Source organism: Doryrhamphus excisus, linkage group LG21 (assembly GCF_037039965.1).
Source record: "Doryrhamphus excisus strain RoL-2023G ecotype Guam linkage group LG21, RoL_Dexc_Guam_v1.1, whole genome shotgun sequence".
NCBI lineage: Eukaryota > Metazoa > Chordata > Actinopteri > Syngnathiformes > Syngnathidae > Doryrhamphus > Doryrhamphus excisus.
Window position 1 is genome coordinate 10,001 of NC_136377.1, and position 16,897 is coordinate 26,897.

The 16,897-nt window shown below is 45.1% G+C and overlaps 1 protein-coding gene and 1 pseudogene across 2 annotated transcripts; both read right to left on the reverse strand.

Moving 5' to 3' along the window:
• Window positions 1-2,701: 2,701 nt before the first annotated feature.
• On the reverse strand, window positions 2,702-5,291 carry ndufa2 (NADH:ubiquinone oxidoreductase subunit A2). Its single transcript, XM_058087552.2, has 3 exons — window positions 5,151-5,291; window positions 3,145-3,251; window positions 2,702-3,067 (listed from the first exon to the last, which is right to left on the reverse strand). The coding sequence occupies exons 1-3, from the start codon at window positions 5,252-5,254 to the stop codon at window positions 2,985-2,987; spliced, it is 294 nt and encodes a 97-aa protein (XP_057943535.1). The 5' UTR covers window positions 5,255-5,291; the 3' UTR covers window positions 2,702-2,984.
• A 368-nt stretch (window positions 5,292-5,659) lies between these two features.
• On the reverse strand, window positions 5,660-16,869 carry LOC131138549 (A disintegrin and metalloproteinase with thrombospondin motifs 2-like; annotated as a pseudogene). The gene is made up of 24 exons (XR_013625154.1): window positions 16,662-16,869; window positions 14,701-15,101; window positions 13,138-13,312; window positions 12,879-12,973; window positions 12,717-12,800; window positions 12,295-12,378; window positions 12,076-12,229; window positions 11,834-11,939; window positions 11,294-11,437; window positions 11,095-11,227; window positions 10,703-10,978; window positions 10,536-10,628; window positions 10,382-10,464; window positions 10,035-10,168; window positions 8,814-8,937; window positions 8,666-8,746; window positions 8,438-8,601; window positions 7,756-7,915; window positions 7,563-7,695; window positions 6,871-7,078; window positions 6,675-6,804; window positions 6,519-6,593; window positions 6,311-6,440; window positions 5,660-6,237 (listed from the first exon to the last, which is right to left on the reverse strand). The product of XR_013625154.1 is annotated as an A disintegrin and metalloproteinase with thrombospondin motifs 2-like (transcript).
• Window positions 16,870-16,897: the final 28 nt, after the last annotated feature.

Sequence of the window (16,897 nt, forward strand, 5' to 3'; positions counted from 1 at the left end):
TGTAGGCCATTTATAATGACCTCCATGTTGCCGGCTAGCATTGTACTGTAACAGCCAGAGCAACCTTTATAGCCAAAGCATTAGTCATGGCACTAGTGTATGAATTGCATATCTTTTGTCATCTATTCATTTTGTCCTGTGTTATTGTGCTACATGTATGAAGGCCATCATGTCACTTACTTGAACAAGTCTTCCTACCTGTGAAGAACGCCAAGGCCATGTTGTTGATGGTCTCCCAACACGATTACATGAGTCCTTCCCCGTGGGCCGACAGACTGCTGAGGGACGCAAAAGGTTGAAGCTCCACAAAATGCCGTCTTGTGCATGCAATAGGTGAAACTGTCCACTGGAGAACCTATGGCATCAGATGACGATTTGGAGTTCATGTTGAGATGGATGCAGAGGGATCCCACGGGCTGTTAAGCGACAAGAGGCTTTTCATCTGTAATAGAAGTTGGAAGATTAGCTGCTATTCCTTTGCTGTAATGAAATACTCAGTTTTATGAAATACATTCCTGCATTTAAATCTTATTGTAATGATGCGGTGTTCAGAAGTAAGTTTTTTAGTCGCCATTAAAATAGACCGAATAAGGGAGAAGGGTTACGAGTGTGCTTTCTCTTCCGTTGTCACAATGATGCTCAAAGATAAAATCAGCGGCTTACACTCACCTAACAGATGCCTCGCCTCTGATGGCAACAAGTTCCGACACATACTTAACACGCCATGCACGCGACGTAACCAGGACATCAAGGGATTTTCACGTCAAATGAAATAATTCCAAATAAACCACTTTTAGCTCCAGTTGTCATTGACTATGACGAGGGTAGCGAAACATACTTTTAAAAAATCGTTGTCAATTTGGGCCAAAGTCGTTCACATAATGTTATGGATTGCAAATGAACCGGTTGAAACAATTGCTTCTGTTATTTCGAGCATTCTGCGCGCCAATTATGTCCACAAAATGGCGACCTCGGCTTCAGCTGTCAACTTCGACATCGTTTATATACTGTATATTGTCGTACTGTAGGAGCAAAACGCCACTATTCGTGCTTCAACGTGACTTAAAACTTTGATACTGACCTTTTGCATTGCTTGTGCGGCGTCTGAGTTACATGGCAACTCCAGTGTTCTCCGTCAGGGTGTTGGAACGCCGACTCTATACCGAATTAAATTGGCGCCAATCAAAACGATGCTGTTGCAAGACAAACCGTTTACTTCGGCACTTCTCCACGGTCGTGGCGGTGTTAACTGTCAGTATTTTCAGCCCCAAACCGTGGTAAGGGGCGGCCTGACTTTGTCAGAGAAAGAAACACGGTTGCCTGCTGCTTCCGGTCAACTTTTTCGACTAGCCAGCAACGACAGAACAGTGCGCGCGCACACACGAGATCCCCGCACTTCCTGGTTCACGCTCAACCCGCCCCACATAGCTGGCCAAACACATGCCTGCAACAGCGTTGAAAACTTCAAAAAAATTAAGCAATACACATGTAATATATTCTCAAGCATTTTCAATAAAGAGTTTCAACAATCACGCCTCTTAGTTTTACAAACATTAGACGGCATTCCCTCTAGAATACTTCTGCTTGGCTACCAACAGATTGACACAGCGTAATTGGGATGGTCGGCGCCATGTTCCGGACGAAACCCGGAAGTGCAAACAGGAAGTTACAGCGCGGATGAGACGTCGTGTTTCACAATGATTTTACACACTATAACAAGAGAAATAATACTTTATACTCCTGAAGCACATTGGGCAACGTTCGTAGGGTGCTGTAAATAAAGGAGGCATTATTTAATTTGTTGGATTTCACGTAATGTCACCACTTACTGGCGGATCAGTACGGTGGCCTGTGACGGACATACGTACATTATATCAGACTCTATCGCCCTCCTGTGGCCACTTCGAAAACACACAAACGTCTTTTTGAAGTGTACTGTATTTTGGACTAACAAGTATATGTTGAAAGCACACAAATGACACATGATACAGATAACATAGCCAAGAGTTGCATAAAAGTAATTTCAGAGTGATGAATACAAATAAAGCTTTAATGCTGAGAAAACATTATGCCTGACTCAACGGGCCTCTGTTTCATTATAGTGTGTGCATCGCCACGTCCCACTGGAAAAAAACACATTTAGCCTGTACCTTTTAAGGAACAAGCATGTATACAATATGACATAACTGGACTCCAAAATACTATAACCAACTGTTGTGGAAAATATATGTTAGCACCGGTGGAGAGAAGAAATTAACTGCTCAACGACAGGTCTGTCTTTTATGGGTATTTATTCTGCAGAAGGAAAGACTGCCACAAGTGTCCCCCCAAAGGACAGGACAGAAGCATTGTTATTCAAACAGCATCAGGACTATACCAGGTACAAGGACATATCCCGGGTTAATCAGAATCTGTTGACATGAAAACGCCATTGGAGAAACGTGTTTTGGAGACAGAGGGGCTCAAGCCACAAGCAAATGGTCATAACACAACATAGGTTGTTCTGCTAGGAAATCAGTCTGACCTTGATGAGCACATTAGCAGAAATACTCTTTCTTCAAATCAACTGACCTAATGCTAATATATAAGAATTCCATCCCACCAAAGGTCTTAAAGGAACTATTCTCCAGTGGTTTCGTTCATATATTTTTCTGAAAGGTCCTCTTTTGTCAATATGGGCCACTTCAATTCAAAAGTGGCCTGTCTTAGCTCTGGTGTGCCTGTACGTACCTATACTCTGCTGCCCTCCTCAGGACACTGCAGTTACTGCTGAAGGTTCTCCCGGAACAGCTGGTGCTGCAGCTGATACTGGTGTCAATCACATCTACCAGATGTGAATCAAAGAAAAAAACATCAAGTGACTTCAGTATTCATTGTGTTTATTCATATGCTACCATTTACAAGAACAATGCAGGAGAACTCCAGTGTGGCCAATGGTGGGCCTTGGGCCTCACAGAACTGCCTCATTAATTTTTTTCACTTATTTAAGCAAGCAGCGTCTGCAGACTTTTGGCCACTTGATCGGCAGACATGTTGTCGAGGGAGATGCTGCGCTCCTTCCCAAAATCTGCAAGTAAATTGAGCTGAAGGGTCACAACTCCAACAGAATCACATCTTCTCCAACGACGCCTTGCTGTCACTCACCGTAGCGGGCCCACAGACGGGCCTCCACACCCGAACATTCTCGGACCAGAATGGGGAAGTCTGGGTTGGCTTGCTTCAGGTCCACATAATGCTGCCCCACAAAGTCTCTGACAACACACACACACACACACACACAGAGTGAGAGTAAGGCTGTGCAACATTTCACATGACACGTATGGTAGGGTAGGGTTGTCAACACAATCGTCCTGTATTACAAAATGATAAACTGGCATCTCTGCAGATGTGGTGACCTGACCAGTACATTCTCCCAAGGCTGCCCTGCTTGTCTTGGCTGATATGAGCGCTGTAGTCCAGATACGCTCTCTGCCCTCCCCCAAATTCTGCTTCGCAGCTTACCGTGTTAGCAATGTCTCACAGGAAGTGTTTCTTTGGGTGTAAGGGAAAGACATTTGTTTCCAATTCCTAAAATACACTGCCATCAGGCAAAAGTAGTTGGGGTTCCTGATTCCCTACCAGTAAAAGAAATGCATTTTAATCTGTCAACTGCATTTTACACTGTACTGTTTTATGACCGAGGGCCATGATGCAGCTGGACTAGTCCGCAAACTTGCTAGGCCCTACGCCTTTCCAACGTTACTAGGTCATGTGGAAGAATCAGAGGAGCAAGCGCAAGTAACAGTTTGTAACAAAATCACTTGTCTGTGCAGCATTATAGACTGTGCATACAGGAAGGGGAGGTTGCCAATAGCCGTTTCTCATCACAATTAGTGGCTCTACACCGAGTTTTTTGCTAGGGTTGGGCAATATGGACCTAAACATGTATCAATAGATTTTTGGGAAATATCACAATATGACAATATAAAACAATATGACATTTAAATTCGGCAAAGTCTTGCATAAAAAACTGTAATGCCTGTGCTTGTCATGAAGGAAGATGTAGTCACCCATGAAATTCCAACTGCATGTGGAAGATATTTTTATGCTACTCTTGCTTTGTTTACAGACACGGAGCAAACGGGGGCCTTACTTTGAAGGACGGTCGCACAAGTGTGTGGACAATGTGTACTTGCATTTTTGACCAAACGCGTTCTAAATAAACGTGCTTCTCGTATTTTTTCCACTCAGAATGTGCACATCTTTGTCGGACATTGTAAAACTTTCCCTACATTAAAGAATTAATAACACAACGTGGTGGCATCCAAAATTCAGCTAAGGGGACCCTTTTCCTACAACTGCAGAGGTGGTTCGTGTTGCATTATTTGCCAACAACCCGTGCTAGCTTCTATTGACGCATTGGACGAGGAGATTCTGCCAGATTTCGCCGGCGTTTGACACCATTTGAACCTGTTTAGGTCGGGAGGTCCGCCGAGTAAATACTTCCCCACACGAATGTTTCGTTTCAGCATGACAGCATTTCAGTCATCTTATGTATCCACCGCAGTACAGTGGAAGATAGAGAAAGCTTTCTGTGTTGGTTATGCTGTGTAGCTGCTCTATACGAGTCCACAACTCAATACAAAGGGCCCAAAAATGAGCATCACAGATCCCCTTTGATAATGACATATATTGCAGTTGTCCTAACTTATAAAGCACCCCTGGCATATAACACTCATCAGAAATCAATTATCATTAATTCACAGTTAATCCATGTAATCGGTATCAATCGATGTCAGTCATGAATGATTGGTATCGGAAGCATAAAACCCTGATCAGAGCGTCCCTAATTTTCTTCTGTTCATGTTGTTACTTTGCATTAGACGTCACCGACCTTGATTAGACGTCAACACAGTAAACCATCCGCATTGAATCATGATCAAGCTTTGAGGTCCTTGCCAGGAGCAAGGGCAAGGACAGGGCAAGTACAGTAAGTAGCTGCTAGCTAGCTAGCTAGCTGGCTGGCTGGCTGGCTGGCTGGCTGGCTAACTAGCTATTGACGTGTCGATTGGATATCAGCTAGCGGTTAGCATGTCCGACAGCAGAAATTGCCTTGTTTCACCGTGATATCGTAATAACTACACGGATCTGTGTTGCAGTTCAGAACGAACCTCGTCCCCTTGCTGGCCGCAGATGTCTGGCAGAGGTGGATTCGAATTTCTCTGAGGTTTTTACCTAAAGCGGAGCCTACACTTCGCACTATAGCAGCTGCCATTTTGGTTTACGGCTATTGTTTGAATTTTGCCCAGCGTTTGTCCTGGCAGGCTACAGCATCGGCAACAATGTAACCAAGAAATTCCCCTGGCAGGCAACTTGGAATTCTTTGTTCTTACACCTGAAAAACATTTAAAGTAATGTTTATAACCTTTCAATCTCTATTTTTATTTGTCACTGAGTTGTATCATGAAACAATTATTAGTTAACAAGGAGAGAACCAAATCATTTAACAAGCAACAATTATCCACATTATCTTAAAGAAAATTGACTTACATGACTTTCCAGATACTATTTCACAGTGACAATATTTATGTGCATACAGTAATTGAGTTGAGACTTGGCTTTATTACACTCATACAGACGACCTCCATGAATGTGGACCAGGACCCTGTGTTAGGGTTAGTGCTCTATAAACCGCCGTGTTTATGCTCTGCCCCATTGCGGCGTGCGGGTCTCTTCAGCCTCTCATTCAGAAGCTCTTGGATGCGTTTGTTTTGCGTCCGCTCCCGAAAAGGGGGCATACGTGGCACAAAGTAGCTCTGCTGGCTCCTGGTGGTGTCGCTGTCCAATCCCACAATGCCGTAAGAAACCTCACCCATAGAGTTGTTCTCCTTCTTTGTGGACTTCATCAAAAATGCAGAGGTTTGATGATCAGGTTTGCGTCCCCCTGATGATGATGCCCACTGGGTGGTCTCACTGTGTGGTGCAACAGATGTCTCCATGAGTGGTGTTAGGGATGCTTGCGCATCAATGGTTACCATAGCAACTGTGGGAGTGCTGTCCACTAGGGAATACAGAGGTGCAGTTTTCTTGTCAGGAGGCGTTGAAGTGACAAGCGCAGCATCCACGTAGGAAAAATATTCATCATAATCAACGTAAACAAAATCGGTGCTGCTGGGGAGGGAAGTTTGGGTCAAAGTGGCGTGTGTAGTGCCACTGCTGGGGGAGGGGCTTGGTCGTGACGGCGCTGTGGTGGACATGCTGAAAGACAAGAAAAGGAGAAGAAAATAGGGGTGGAGTCACCCATGTGCACACATATGAAGGAAATGGTCACCTGATGTTGGCGCTGCCACTGAAGTTGCTGCACGACTTGCAGCACATTTGTCTGTAAGCAGAGTTGGAACAATAGCGACTCAGTGACTCCATTCGACAAAACACTGAGCGGTCGCCACGGCAACGCTGACCTGGAGAAAGAATGACTGTGATGAACGAAGTGACAACACAATAAGACAGGTGCAGAAAATAAGAGGAGTCTCTGTCACTGGTTGTGGTCTTTAGCGGTGGCACGTCTGCACTGGACCTGGACAGCCATTGGACAATGAAGTTCTTCTGGTCAGCTGCAGGAGACCAGCACACAATTGGTTGCTTGTTCTTCCCTGTAAATCAAAACACGTCAATCGAATGTGCTGTACACTCACAGCCGCAAGATGGTGCTCGGCAGGTGCGGTTGGTGATTGGAGGAGCCGTGCTGCAGGTGTCAGAAGAACCTTCTGGCTTCACGCAGGCAACCTGACGCTCCTGCGTGCCGTTGCCACAGGTGACCGAACACTGCAAGACGTGGCATTACTGCTGTGTAACATTCACGCCACCTTTTAAACGTGTCTGTCCTCATACCGGTGTCCACGGTCCTGCCCGCCACGCTGCAGGACACACAAAGCGGTTGCACGCTCGCTTGGAGTCTGGCCGACGGTCCCCGCAAAGTTCGCTGTTGACAGAGCGCCACCTGCCCCCGTCAGATTCCTGCTGGCAGCCCACCCAGCGACGCTGCCATCCGCTCTGTCCGCAAGAGGAGCTGCAGGCCTCCCAGCCTCCAGTCACCCAGCTGTGCAAGAGTCAATACCTACTTAACCAACGTACTTCGAAATTTGATAGACCCATCTATTGGGAAACTACCACGGGGTCCACCACACACAGTAACACCATACAAATGGAAAATACAGCACTAGGGATGGACGATAACTATTGGCCGATATTATCCTTGAAATCTGATATCACTTCAATGACAACCAATATCAAGCATGTAGCGCAACCATCGCAAAATTGCAATTTTGCAGCGACTGCAGCAAACTGCTTATTGTACTGTGCCAGGATGTGTGGCGGGATACTTGCGGGATACTTTCACTACTGAAATGTGAAATAAAAAAGAGGTAATGGTGAGTAACCCTAACCGTAACCCTCACCCTAAGAAGAGGAAAGAAGAAGAGAAACAAGGGCCAAAGACAAAGTGCCACGGCATTGGTCCGCCCAGGGCATCATTCAAGCCGGAGTAGAAGCACAAGAGATATATTTAGTTTTGCTAGCGTTACCGTGGCCAGCTGCACGCGATGGTGTTACACTTGCGGCTGATGGCTCTGGGTTTGTTGATGTTAGAGCAGAACGTTCTCTGAACCATCTTCCCGTCTGCCTTACGCCTGCAGGCAAACCTTGTGTACTGTTTCCCTGGCAACCAGAGGAAGGTGTCAACTTTATTGTTTCCATGGCAACCACCTACCACTGTACCTCCTCCACAGGTTTTGGAGCACTTAGACCACTTCTCGAGCGCCCACTCGTAGAAGATTGTGTCCTCCTGCACAAGGTTGGACTCTAGTGAAGACCGCAGGTGATCCTGGATGATGTACTTGTAGGACACTGTTACCTTGGCATCGCCATGGGAACGTACCTGTTGACATTAGAACAGCAGATTTCCTTTCTTTGTGGGATTTGGAAAATTTCACATTTTTAATGGAATATTCAGCATTTTTAAAGCAAGCCACATTCACACCGTGGTACATCAAAGTTTGGGGCCACCATCTTTTGCATAGCATGTGTACATCACACATATACTGTCCTTGTTAAACCAGATATTTGCCTTGATGAGCAGAAGGTTTCAGCATCCTGGATCGATAACAATCAGCCATGAATGCTGAGATGGATTGCCAACATGTACACATTTCTTGTACTCAGCATGCAATCTGACTCTTGAATACGCTGCTCTCCATTTCTCCACTTGTGTCAGTAATGTGCCTCCATTGCTCCTTGTGGAGCTTCACACCAAAACAACAAACCTCTCACACGAGGGAAGATGACTTGCTCCTCTAAGAATTCCTCTGAAAAGGTTTTGGGTTTTACTCTCTTGGTGTATCTGAGCTAGCAAAGCATTAAAAAAGAGCGTAAAGGACAGGTAGTGAACTTGGTGACTGACCATTAGTACAACCCCATATTTTAATGGTCCCGTGGTCTGGACCACTTCCTGCTCCTCACTGTGAGTGTACTTCCAGGCCACCGCCTTCTCTACCAGCACTTGAGATACCGGGACAGCGTCTTTGTCATTCAGGAAGAGGTGACCCGTTTCCTGGTTCTTCAGCGCTAGACGAGAAACATGTGTGATTGGCAGGCTACAGATGCATGGCCATTAAATTGTGCCCTCTACCGAGGATGTGGGGAGTCCTCCTGAACTCCTGAACCAGGAGGTGCCGTGCCCCCCGTGGAATCTCCAGGATCTTCAAGTATCCTATGTGATGAAAGACGATGATGGCGAGTCACTGGTGCTGGGGTGAACTTCACCGTCACGCGCTCACCTGTTTTGTTTGCACTGCGAGTGAAATTTCCTTTAATGAGCTGGCAGCTAGAATTGTCTCCTCCGCAAACCCCACATCGATCCTCCTGCTGGTCGGATGCGATCAGACCATCACATCCTACATGCTGCGAGGGCAACGCAGAGAGAGAGACAGAGAGCGTGGCAGGAGACAAGGAGACACAGACTTACTGCTTACTGACTAAAAACACTAGATGAATATTCCCTGATCCATAGGTACATCCAACCAAGTCCTGAGTCCACATTTTAATCACAATTAATTTGCATTTGTATGTATGTATGTATGTATGTATGTATGTATGTATGTATGTATGTGTGTGTGTGTGTGTGTGTGTGTGTGTGTGTGTGTGTGTGTGTGTGTGTGTGTGTGTGTGTGTGTGTGTGTGTGTGTGTGTGTATGTATGTATGTATGTATGTATGTATGATAAAAGATATAATGATGATAAAATGTAAATCAAACTAAAAGATAGCACACATGACTGAAAATCAATTTACCTAACAGTAATCTCTTTAACGGTCTGCACGACGGTCAAGTGGTTAGTGCGCAGACCTCACAGCTAGGAGTTCAATACCTCCCTCGGCCATCTCTGTGTGGAGTTTGCATGTTCTCCCCGTGCATGCGTGGCTTTTCTCCGGGTACTCCGGTTTCCTCCCACATTCCAAAAACATGCTAGGTTAATTGGCCACTCCAAATTGTTCATAGGTATGAATGTGAGTGTGAATGGTTGTTTGTCGATATGTGCCCTGGGATTGGCTGGCCACCAGACCAGGGTGTACACCGCCTCTCGCCCAAAGACAGCTGGCATAGGCTCCAGCACCCCCGCGACCCTCGTGAGGACATGTGGTAGAAAATGAACGAATAATCTCTTTAACTTATTGACTGCCAGCCATTTTCAGAGAAGAGAGAATTTAGTCAGAATGTTTGGGGGGTTGGGGGGGTTGCTCCTGGAATCCATATTTTTTGTTTTAGTGTCACCTCAAACATCTGAACAGTTGTTTCCATCTATGAAAACAACAGATCATTAGTCTGTGTGATGGTGTGGAGACACTACACTGTGTATCCGTCTGCCGTCATGAAAGAGACATGATGACCATGCGTTAATTAAGCTAAAAAATGTAACCTAATTAATGAACTAAATGAGTCAATGTGCAACTTTTGACAGCTGTAATTCAAAGACAAATAAAAGGAGAGAAAGATAAAGACCTCACAGTCTCCTCGCACACACACACTGTAGGCATCGTTGTACGAGCACTGTGTCCCATCATGCACGGTTCTCTTCATGGAAACCACCACCCCCGTCTCATTGGACTGACAGAAGAGACGACACCGTTCGTCAGCTGGAAAAGACGTTTGCGTGAGACTAAGCATTCCAGAATGTTCCACATCTTTTATTGCTTCAAAAGCTTGGAACACTCAAAACACCAAAAGCAGATTCTCAAATTCCTGACCCATGAGTTTAGCATGTGTCTCACACACACACACACACACACACACTCACACACACACACACACACACACAGACAATGCATTGTGTTTGTGCGTGTAGTTACGGTCAGCGTGTTCGATGGGCAGCCAGTGATGTTTTCTTCCTTCATGTTCCAAAAATTCATCCCAAACTTGACACTGCTCCCCCCTGAAAGACACCATTCACCACCCAAGTCACCGAGTCATTATGTCCACCAGAGTGTGGGCATTGTCACAGACCTGAAGTCAGCCAGAGGTGGACACTGCTCATCTCGGTTGCACAGCCGGAACTCGTAACTGTTTCCAAAGCAGGTGTGCCCCCCGTTGGCTGGACTAAGAACAGCGACAGTTTGTGAGTGTGTGCATGTGTGAGCACGTGATCAATGACATCACTGCCAGTCACTCACGGTGGGCTGTCACAGCTCCGTGTCCGAATTCGGACCCCGCCCCCACAGGTTCTGGAGCAGCTGCCAAAAGGGCTCCACTGTCCCCAACCACCATCTTGTCTCAGAAGGTCAGGGGTCAACTTGATGCAGACGCCTTTGAAGCAGTGCTGAAAGAGATCTCACCTTCCCTTGTCCACATGGTGTCCCATCCAGAGGTGGGCCCTTCTTGGATTTGCAGAAGAAAGGATTGTTGTAGTCACTGCACCACAGCTGCTTACAAGGTTCCAAGTTGGGATACTGACAAGAACATCAAAGAGACCAGCACAGAACAGGTACTCCTGTTAACAGTTCCTGTTAGGAACTCCTAACAAGGTGTTCCTCGTTGCATCATTGCAGTTAAGGAGCAGACATACAGCGCTACAGGTACCGGATCCTGGGCCAAAGTCAAAGCCACATTGTTGCTCCATGGAATACTGAAACCCAGGCAAAAGGGGCGGAGTCGGCCAGTCAGGGCTGAATGGGTCATCCCGGAGACAGTCGTATGTGCTAAGGAGGGTGACACAAACCCATGTGACACAAGGGATGGGGACAGGAAGTGCTTAGTGAACTCACTGTAGGTACTTGTGGAGCTCACTCCAGCTGCACCTGGACCAGTGGTAGCGGTAGAAGGTGGCCTGAACTCTTGGAGACATGATGCTGCCCAACAACACATCGTCATCGCACTCGTTGGCTTCACCATCATGTTCCATCCCCAACCTGAGCACAATGACAGCAATATGATACGCCATACACCATCATCTGCTACTGTATATGCATTTCTCTTTCCATATGTCCACCATACACTTGTGTGAAAACGTGGTGGCCCCTTCCTTATGTCTTCTTTTTTGCATGTTTGTCCCACTTCAATCTTTGCGGAATGGACAAAACAATTGCAATCTTTTAATCGATTGACAGCCCTAATATATATGTACATATGTGTGTATAGACCCAACTCATGTATACATTTGTATTATTTCTTTGTACATATATGTGCATGTCTATTTTGTTCTTTAAGTATTTTTATATTTGTGTATGCAGCTATTTTTTGTATGTGTGCTGTATGGATGTATCTGTGTTTGTATTTGTGTGTCTTCAAGTGTGACGTTGTCTCACACATGGCCAATTTCATGAGCAGCAACGAAGGCAGACGAGAAACCATCCTCAAAGACCAGAACACAGCTCTGATGCAACTGGCACATTCCCGTAACTGGAGCGTAGCCTGTGGAGGGAGCATTGATGGTCAAAAGACAGCTTTTAGGAACCTTAGCGTTAGTGCATCAGTGCTAGCCGTAGAGCTCAGGTTAGCGGTGCAGCATCACTTCTAGCCATAGAGTTAAGGTTAGCGTTAACAGTACCCTGCATGCCTGAGGGTCCAAACTCGCGTCTGCTCAGGTAGACGAGGTGGTCATGCTGCTGGTCATGGTTCTGGTCCCTCTGTTGCAGGTAGGACCAGCCACAGACATTCTCCAGACTCTTCTGGGCATTGCCCACTGAGATGAGCTCCTGGGACTAATGGACAAACGCAAACTATTTTTTTTCTGGGCAAAGTGGATGTAGCAATGTAATTCTATTACCTTTGATGGCGACAGCATGATGATTCGCACGAGAACAACATTGATGTTGGCACCCAGAGAATGATCTTGATAGATCTCATTGACCTGCAACATTGGTAAGCACACAGTGTGGGTCATCTCCAAGAAGAATGTACTTCAAGTCCCCTGCAAGCTTTGAAGAAGCTCCAATATTCTGAAAGTGTGGTTCATTTGTCCACAATGAATCTGACTTAAACATCAGGATCCAAATTCACTTTTGAAGTTGAGCTGGTTAAGGAGATCTTTGGGGTGTTTTGACAAGAAGTTCATTCCCATCATCAGCACAGTGCATTTTTGCCCCACTTTGTCTCATGAGAGGAGCTCTGATTGTAAGTAGTTACAGCTAATTGCTAGGGTTGTGTATGCGTTGCAGCGTTGACATGCATGTCGCTGGATCCACCTACAATGTTCATCAGGGTGAGAAGGTATCTCTGGACGTGCTCTTGTCCGTGGAATAGAAGGACAGAATAATCCACGGCTAACAAGACCTGAGACAGGAGGATGACTGGATGTCAGTGATGCTTTGTGATTGTCTGTAGAAGATGTGACAGCTACACTTCCTTTACCTCAATGTTGAACACTTCTGCTTCTTCAATGTAGCGTCGCTGGCGACCTGAAGCAAAATTGGACCTCAGCACACCTGAAGAACCTAAGAGAGGTGCTGAACGCAGCAGAAAGATGACAGAGCCGTAAAGAGGCCACACTTGTTACTCACCAAGAGAGGTGGGACACTCGAATACAAGGCAATCCGGCAAAAGGGGAGTATTTGAAAGAGGTCCGTTGAGATATAAAAGATGTGTGTGTGTGTGTGTGTGTTCATCTCACCTGGCAGAAAGTCATCAGTTTGTGTGACATTCGGTTTTGTGTTGATGATGGCTGATGTTCGATAAATGATGTGTTGTCTTCCTCCTTCCTCACCCTCTTTACCATCACTTTCAATTCCCCATCGATACAACGGCTCAATAAAAAATTCCTCTTCCACTGTGCGGATCATTCCAGCCTGCAGACACACATGGCATCCACTGAAGATCGACAGAGGACACACCAAGATTCAATCAGGATCTACTGAGCATGTACTGCAATTCAATGTTGACTCAGCATGGCTCTACTGAGGATCCAGTGAGGATCCAATGAGGATCTAGTGATGATCCAGTGAGGATCAAGTTGAGATCCAGTGAGGATCAAGTTGGGATACAGTTAAAATCCAATGAAGATCCAATGAAGATCCAGTGAGGATCCAACGAGGACCCAGTTGAGTGCTGTTCAACACGTGCATTGGTGGGGAGCAAAGGATCAAGGGCAGCAGAATTATTGTGACTCTGTAAATAAAAGAAATGTTTCAAAATAAAAGTCACTGTCTTAGAGACTATGTAAAGATTGAATCATTGAAAGAAGCAGCCTAAGTTTCGTCAAGTTTCTTTGTGTTTGTGCAGCCCATTCCTTTCAACAAGGCTCATCTTTCAACAACATCTGGATCCCATCAGATGTCTGCCACACTCTAAGAAGTGATGTCAAACTGGGAGTGTGCACGTGGCTGCGGCGCTTCACTTTTTGCAGCATTTGGTTTCTCCCTGACACGTCTTCTAACAAACATGAAGACTTTGGTGTGAGTCGAGAACTTGTTCAAAGGCTGCAAGCTCCGTGTCACACACTTATTCTTCGAGCGTGTCCAACCTCAGTCGCTTTTCCAAAAGCATCAGGAAAACACGGAGCAGGTCACCATGGTGATGATGCACAGCAGTCAACAGCTTCCTTCTTGGAAGTATGTGGAAATTTCCAACACGTCTTTCAATGCGCTTCTTTGGCAAATCCAAAAGAAAAAGAGCAGAAAAAGTGTTTGGAAAAGGGCAGACACTAAACTCAAGTAATAACTAAACTTGGATGATGATTGTTAGAACTGTCACATGTGCAATCAGTCCGTTGCTAAATTATTGGGATGTTGGGCGACTTTTCAAAAAGATCACTCATCACACACAGCTTTGATACAATCAATACTTGATATCAGTCTTGGGGAAATAGTCAGTTCTTCTTTCAGGCTCACCAGAGAAGGAATTCAGAAGGTGTGACAGGAAGCAATGTTGTTCGTCTGTGTGGACTCTGTCATCCACAAATGGTGGAATGGACGCCACTGGACTCTTCTTGTTGGTTGAAGACATTTCACCTGTCGCCCAAAAGGCGTCTACACAGTAGCCTGAAGTGAAGACAGTGAAATGTCCTTAACCAGCATCAAGAGTCCAGTCGCCTCCATTCAAGCTTTTGTGGCCTATTTTCTTGGAGTCCTTGACGCTAGTATGCTTTGTGCCAGCAGCTGCCATCATCAACCGGCAGCACTAACCAGACCATGATTACCATCGTCACGAGTGTACATGCAGTGCAGGCAGCACCCACCAGTCCGTCACAGTTGCTAATGGCAACAGAGGAGTCCTCCATGTTGGTCACCTCTCCTGTGTAGAAGCAGCGGCTGTCGCCTATTGGCTGTGAACGCTTGGATCCTGACTCCTCCCACCATTCCATTGTCGCATGAGGGGCAACAAGACGGCGATTGGGACGCAGTTGCAGGTGCAGTTCTTGCCCAAACACCGTTACGTTGTAGAAAAGCTGTGCTTCCTGCCTCATCCATGATGCATTTCCTGTGTCACTTTGCTGCTTGTGTGAGTAAGGTGAGTGGGCGTGTCTTTTTCTGCGGTGCACAAACTGGGCAGACACCGATGCGGACAGGAAATGGCCCAGCGAGTTGGTTCTGATTGGACGAATGACACTAAACTCTGACAAAACTTGATGGAGTGAATCTGAGAGACACAATAAATGTAAATTAATTGATAATAAAATTAAATTATGTGGTGGAAACATAAATGTCATCGCAACACGAATCTTGTCTGGTCTGCGTGATGTAAAAGCACTATACATCTTGGAATGACCTCTTTTGTGACATGTAAACACAGTCAAGTTCAATGAATGACAAATGATCATTTACTGCCACAGTAATAGTCAAAGTCAGTCATAGTCATATTCATCGTCAGTCATAATCACATTCACATTCATATTTATAGTCATAGTCACAGTCCTAGTCCTCGTCAGTCGTAGTCGTAGTCGTAGTCGTAGTCGTAGTCGTAGTCGTAGTCGTAGTCATAGTCGGAGTCGTAGTCGTAGTCGTAGTCGTAGTCGTAGTCGTAGTCGTAGTCGTAGTCGTAGTCGTAGTCGTAGTCGTAGTCGTAGTCGTAGTCGTAGTCGTAGTCGTAATCATAGTCATAGTCATAGTCATAGTCATAGTCATAGTCATAGTCATAGTCATAGTCATAGTCATAGTCATAGTCATAGTCATCGTCATCGTCATCGTCAGGCATAATCATAGTCATATTCATAGTCAGTCTCAGTCCTAGTCCTACTCCTACTCCTACTCCTACTCCTACTCCTACTCCTACTCCTAGTCCTTGTCTTAGTCCTAGTCCTAGTCCTAGTCCTAGTCCTAGTCCTAGTCCTAGTCCTAGTCCTAGTTTTAGTTCTAGTCCTACTCCGAGTCCTAGTCTCAGTCATAGTCATGCGAGCCATGCTTTCGTTCTCAGTGGAGGACCTGAAAGTTTAACAAGGATTGTGGGAAACAAAGAGACTGATGGAGACCAAAGCAGTGAGTACTCAGGTAAAGTATATAATAAATTAATAAACTGAATAAACAAAGTTGGTCTCATCATTTTTTGCATGATTGTTTACAATTTGGTGAATGGGAAGTTTAAAAATCTTTATATGATAGGAACAAAACAGCACAAGCAAAGCTCCTGCTTCAAAATGCTTGCCAACTGAACTTTCAGCTCAAAGATTTTATTTTTCCACAAAACTATTTAGTACAAAACTAAATGTAGATGTCAAAGTGTTTCCAGTTTGCATGAAATATACACAATATACACAAATAAATGCAGCATTGGAATAAGCAACTTTGGCCAAACTTTAGAGGTCAACATAAATGTAAATCTTTGTTCCTTCCTACATTTGAAAGTAATTGGGTTGTGAGCTTAATTGGTTACTGTATGTTTTAAAAAAAGATTTTAAATAAAATATGGTTCATGCAGATTATACTTGTAGAAGAAAGAAAAAAATAGAGTACTAATATTGTGATCGCAAAACTAGATACCCATATCGCACTCATTTCCAATATCGTGCAGCCCTAAGTCATAGTCATAGTAATAGTTAGTCAGAGTAATAGTAATTTTAGTAATAAAGTCATAGTAATAGTAATTCTAGTAATAGAGTCATAGTAATGGTAATAGTAATTCTGGTTATAGCTTGAGTCATAGTAATGGTAATAGTAATTCTAGTAATAGAGTCATAGTAATGGTAATTGTAAAGTGTGTTACCTGTGTTGTCAGTGATCAAGGCTGGGTGCAGAGAGGTGACGTGCATAAACACAATGAACACTCCACAAACTAACAAGTCCATGTTCAAGTGACTTTAAGCTCACACAAACTCCCACCTTGTGTGTGTGTGTCCTCCTCTCCAAACAGTTGACTCCTCCCACAGCCACATAGAGGGTCCGCCCACATGCTGTGGGCCACATGCTATGTGTGTCCTCCTCTCCCAACTGTTGGGTCCG

Excerpts from the sequence above, each read along its gene's own strand:
- ndufa2 (XM_058087552.2), bottom strand. The coding sequence starts at position 5,254 with ATGGCAGCTGCTATAGTGCGAAGTGTAGGCTCCGCTTTAGGTAAAAAC. Across the intron at positions 3,252-5,150 it reads GCGGCCAGCAAGGGGACGAG|AGACTTTGTGGGGCAGCATT; the intron begins GTTCGTTCTGAA and ends GTGTGTTGTCAG. Across the intron at positions 3,068-3,144 it reads CCGTCTGTGGGCCCGCTACG|ATTTTGGGAAGGAGCGCAGC; the intron begins GTGAGTGACAGC and ends ATTTACTTGCAG.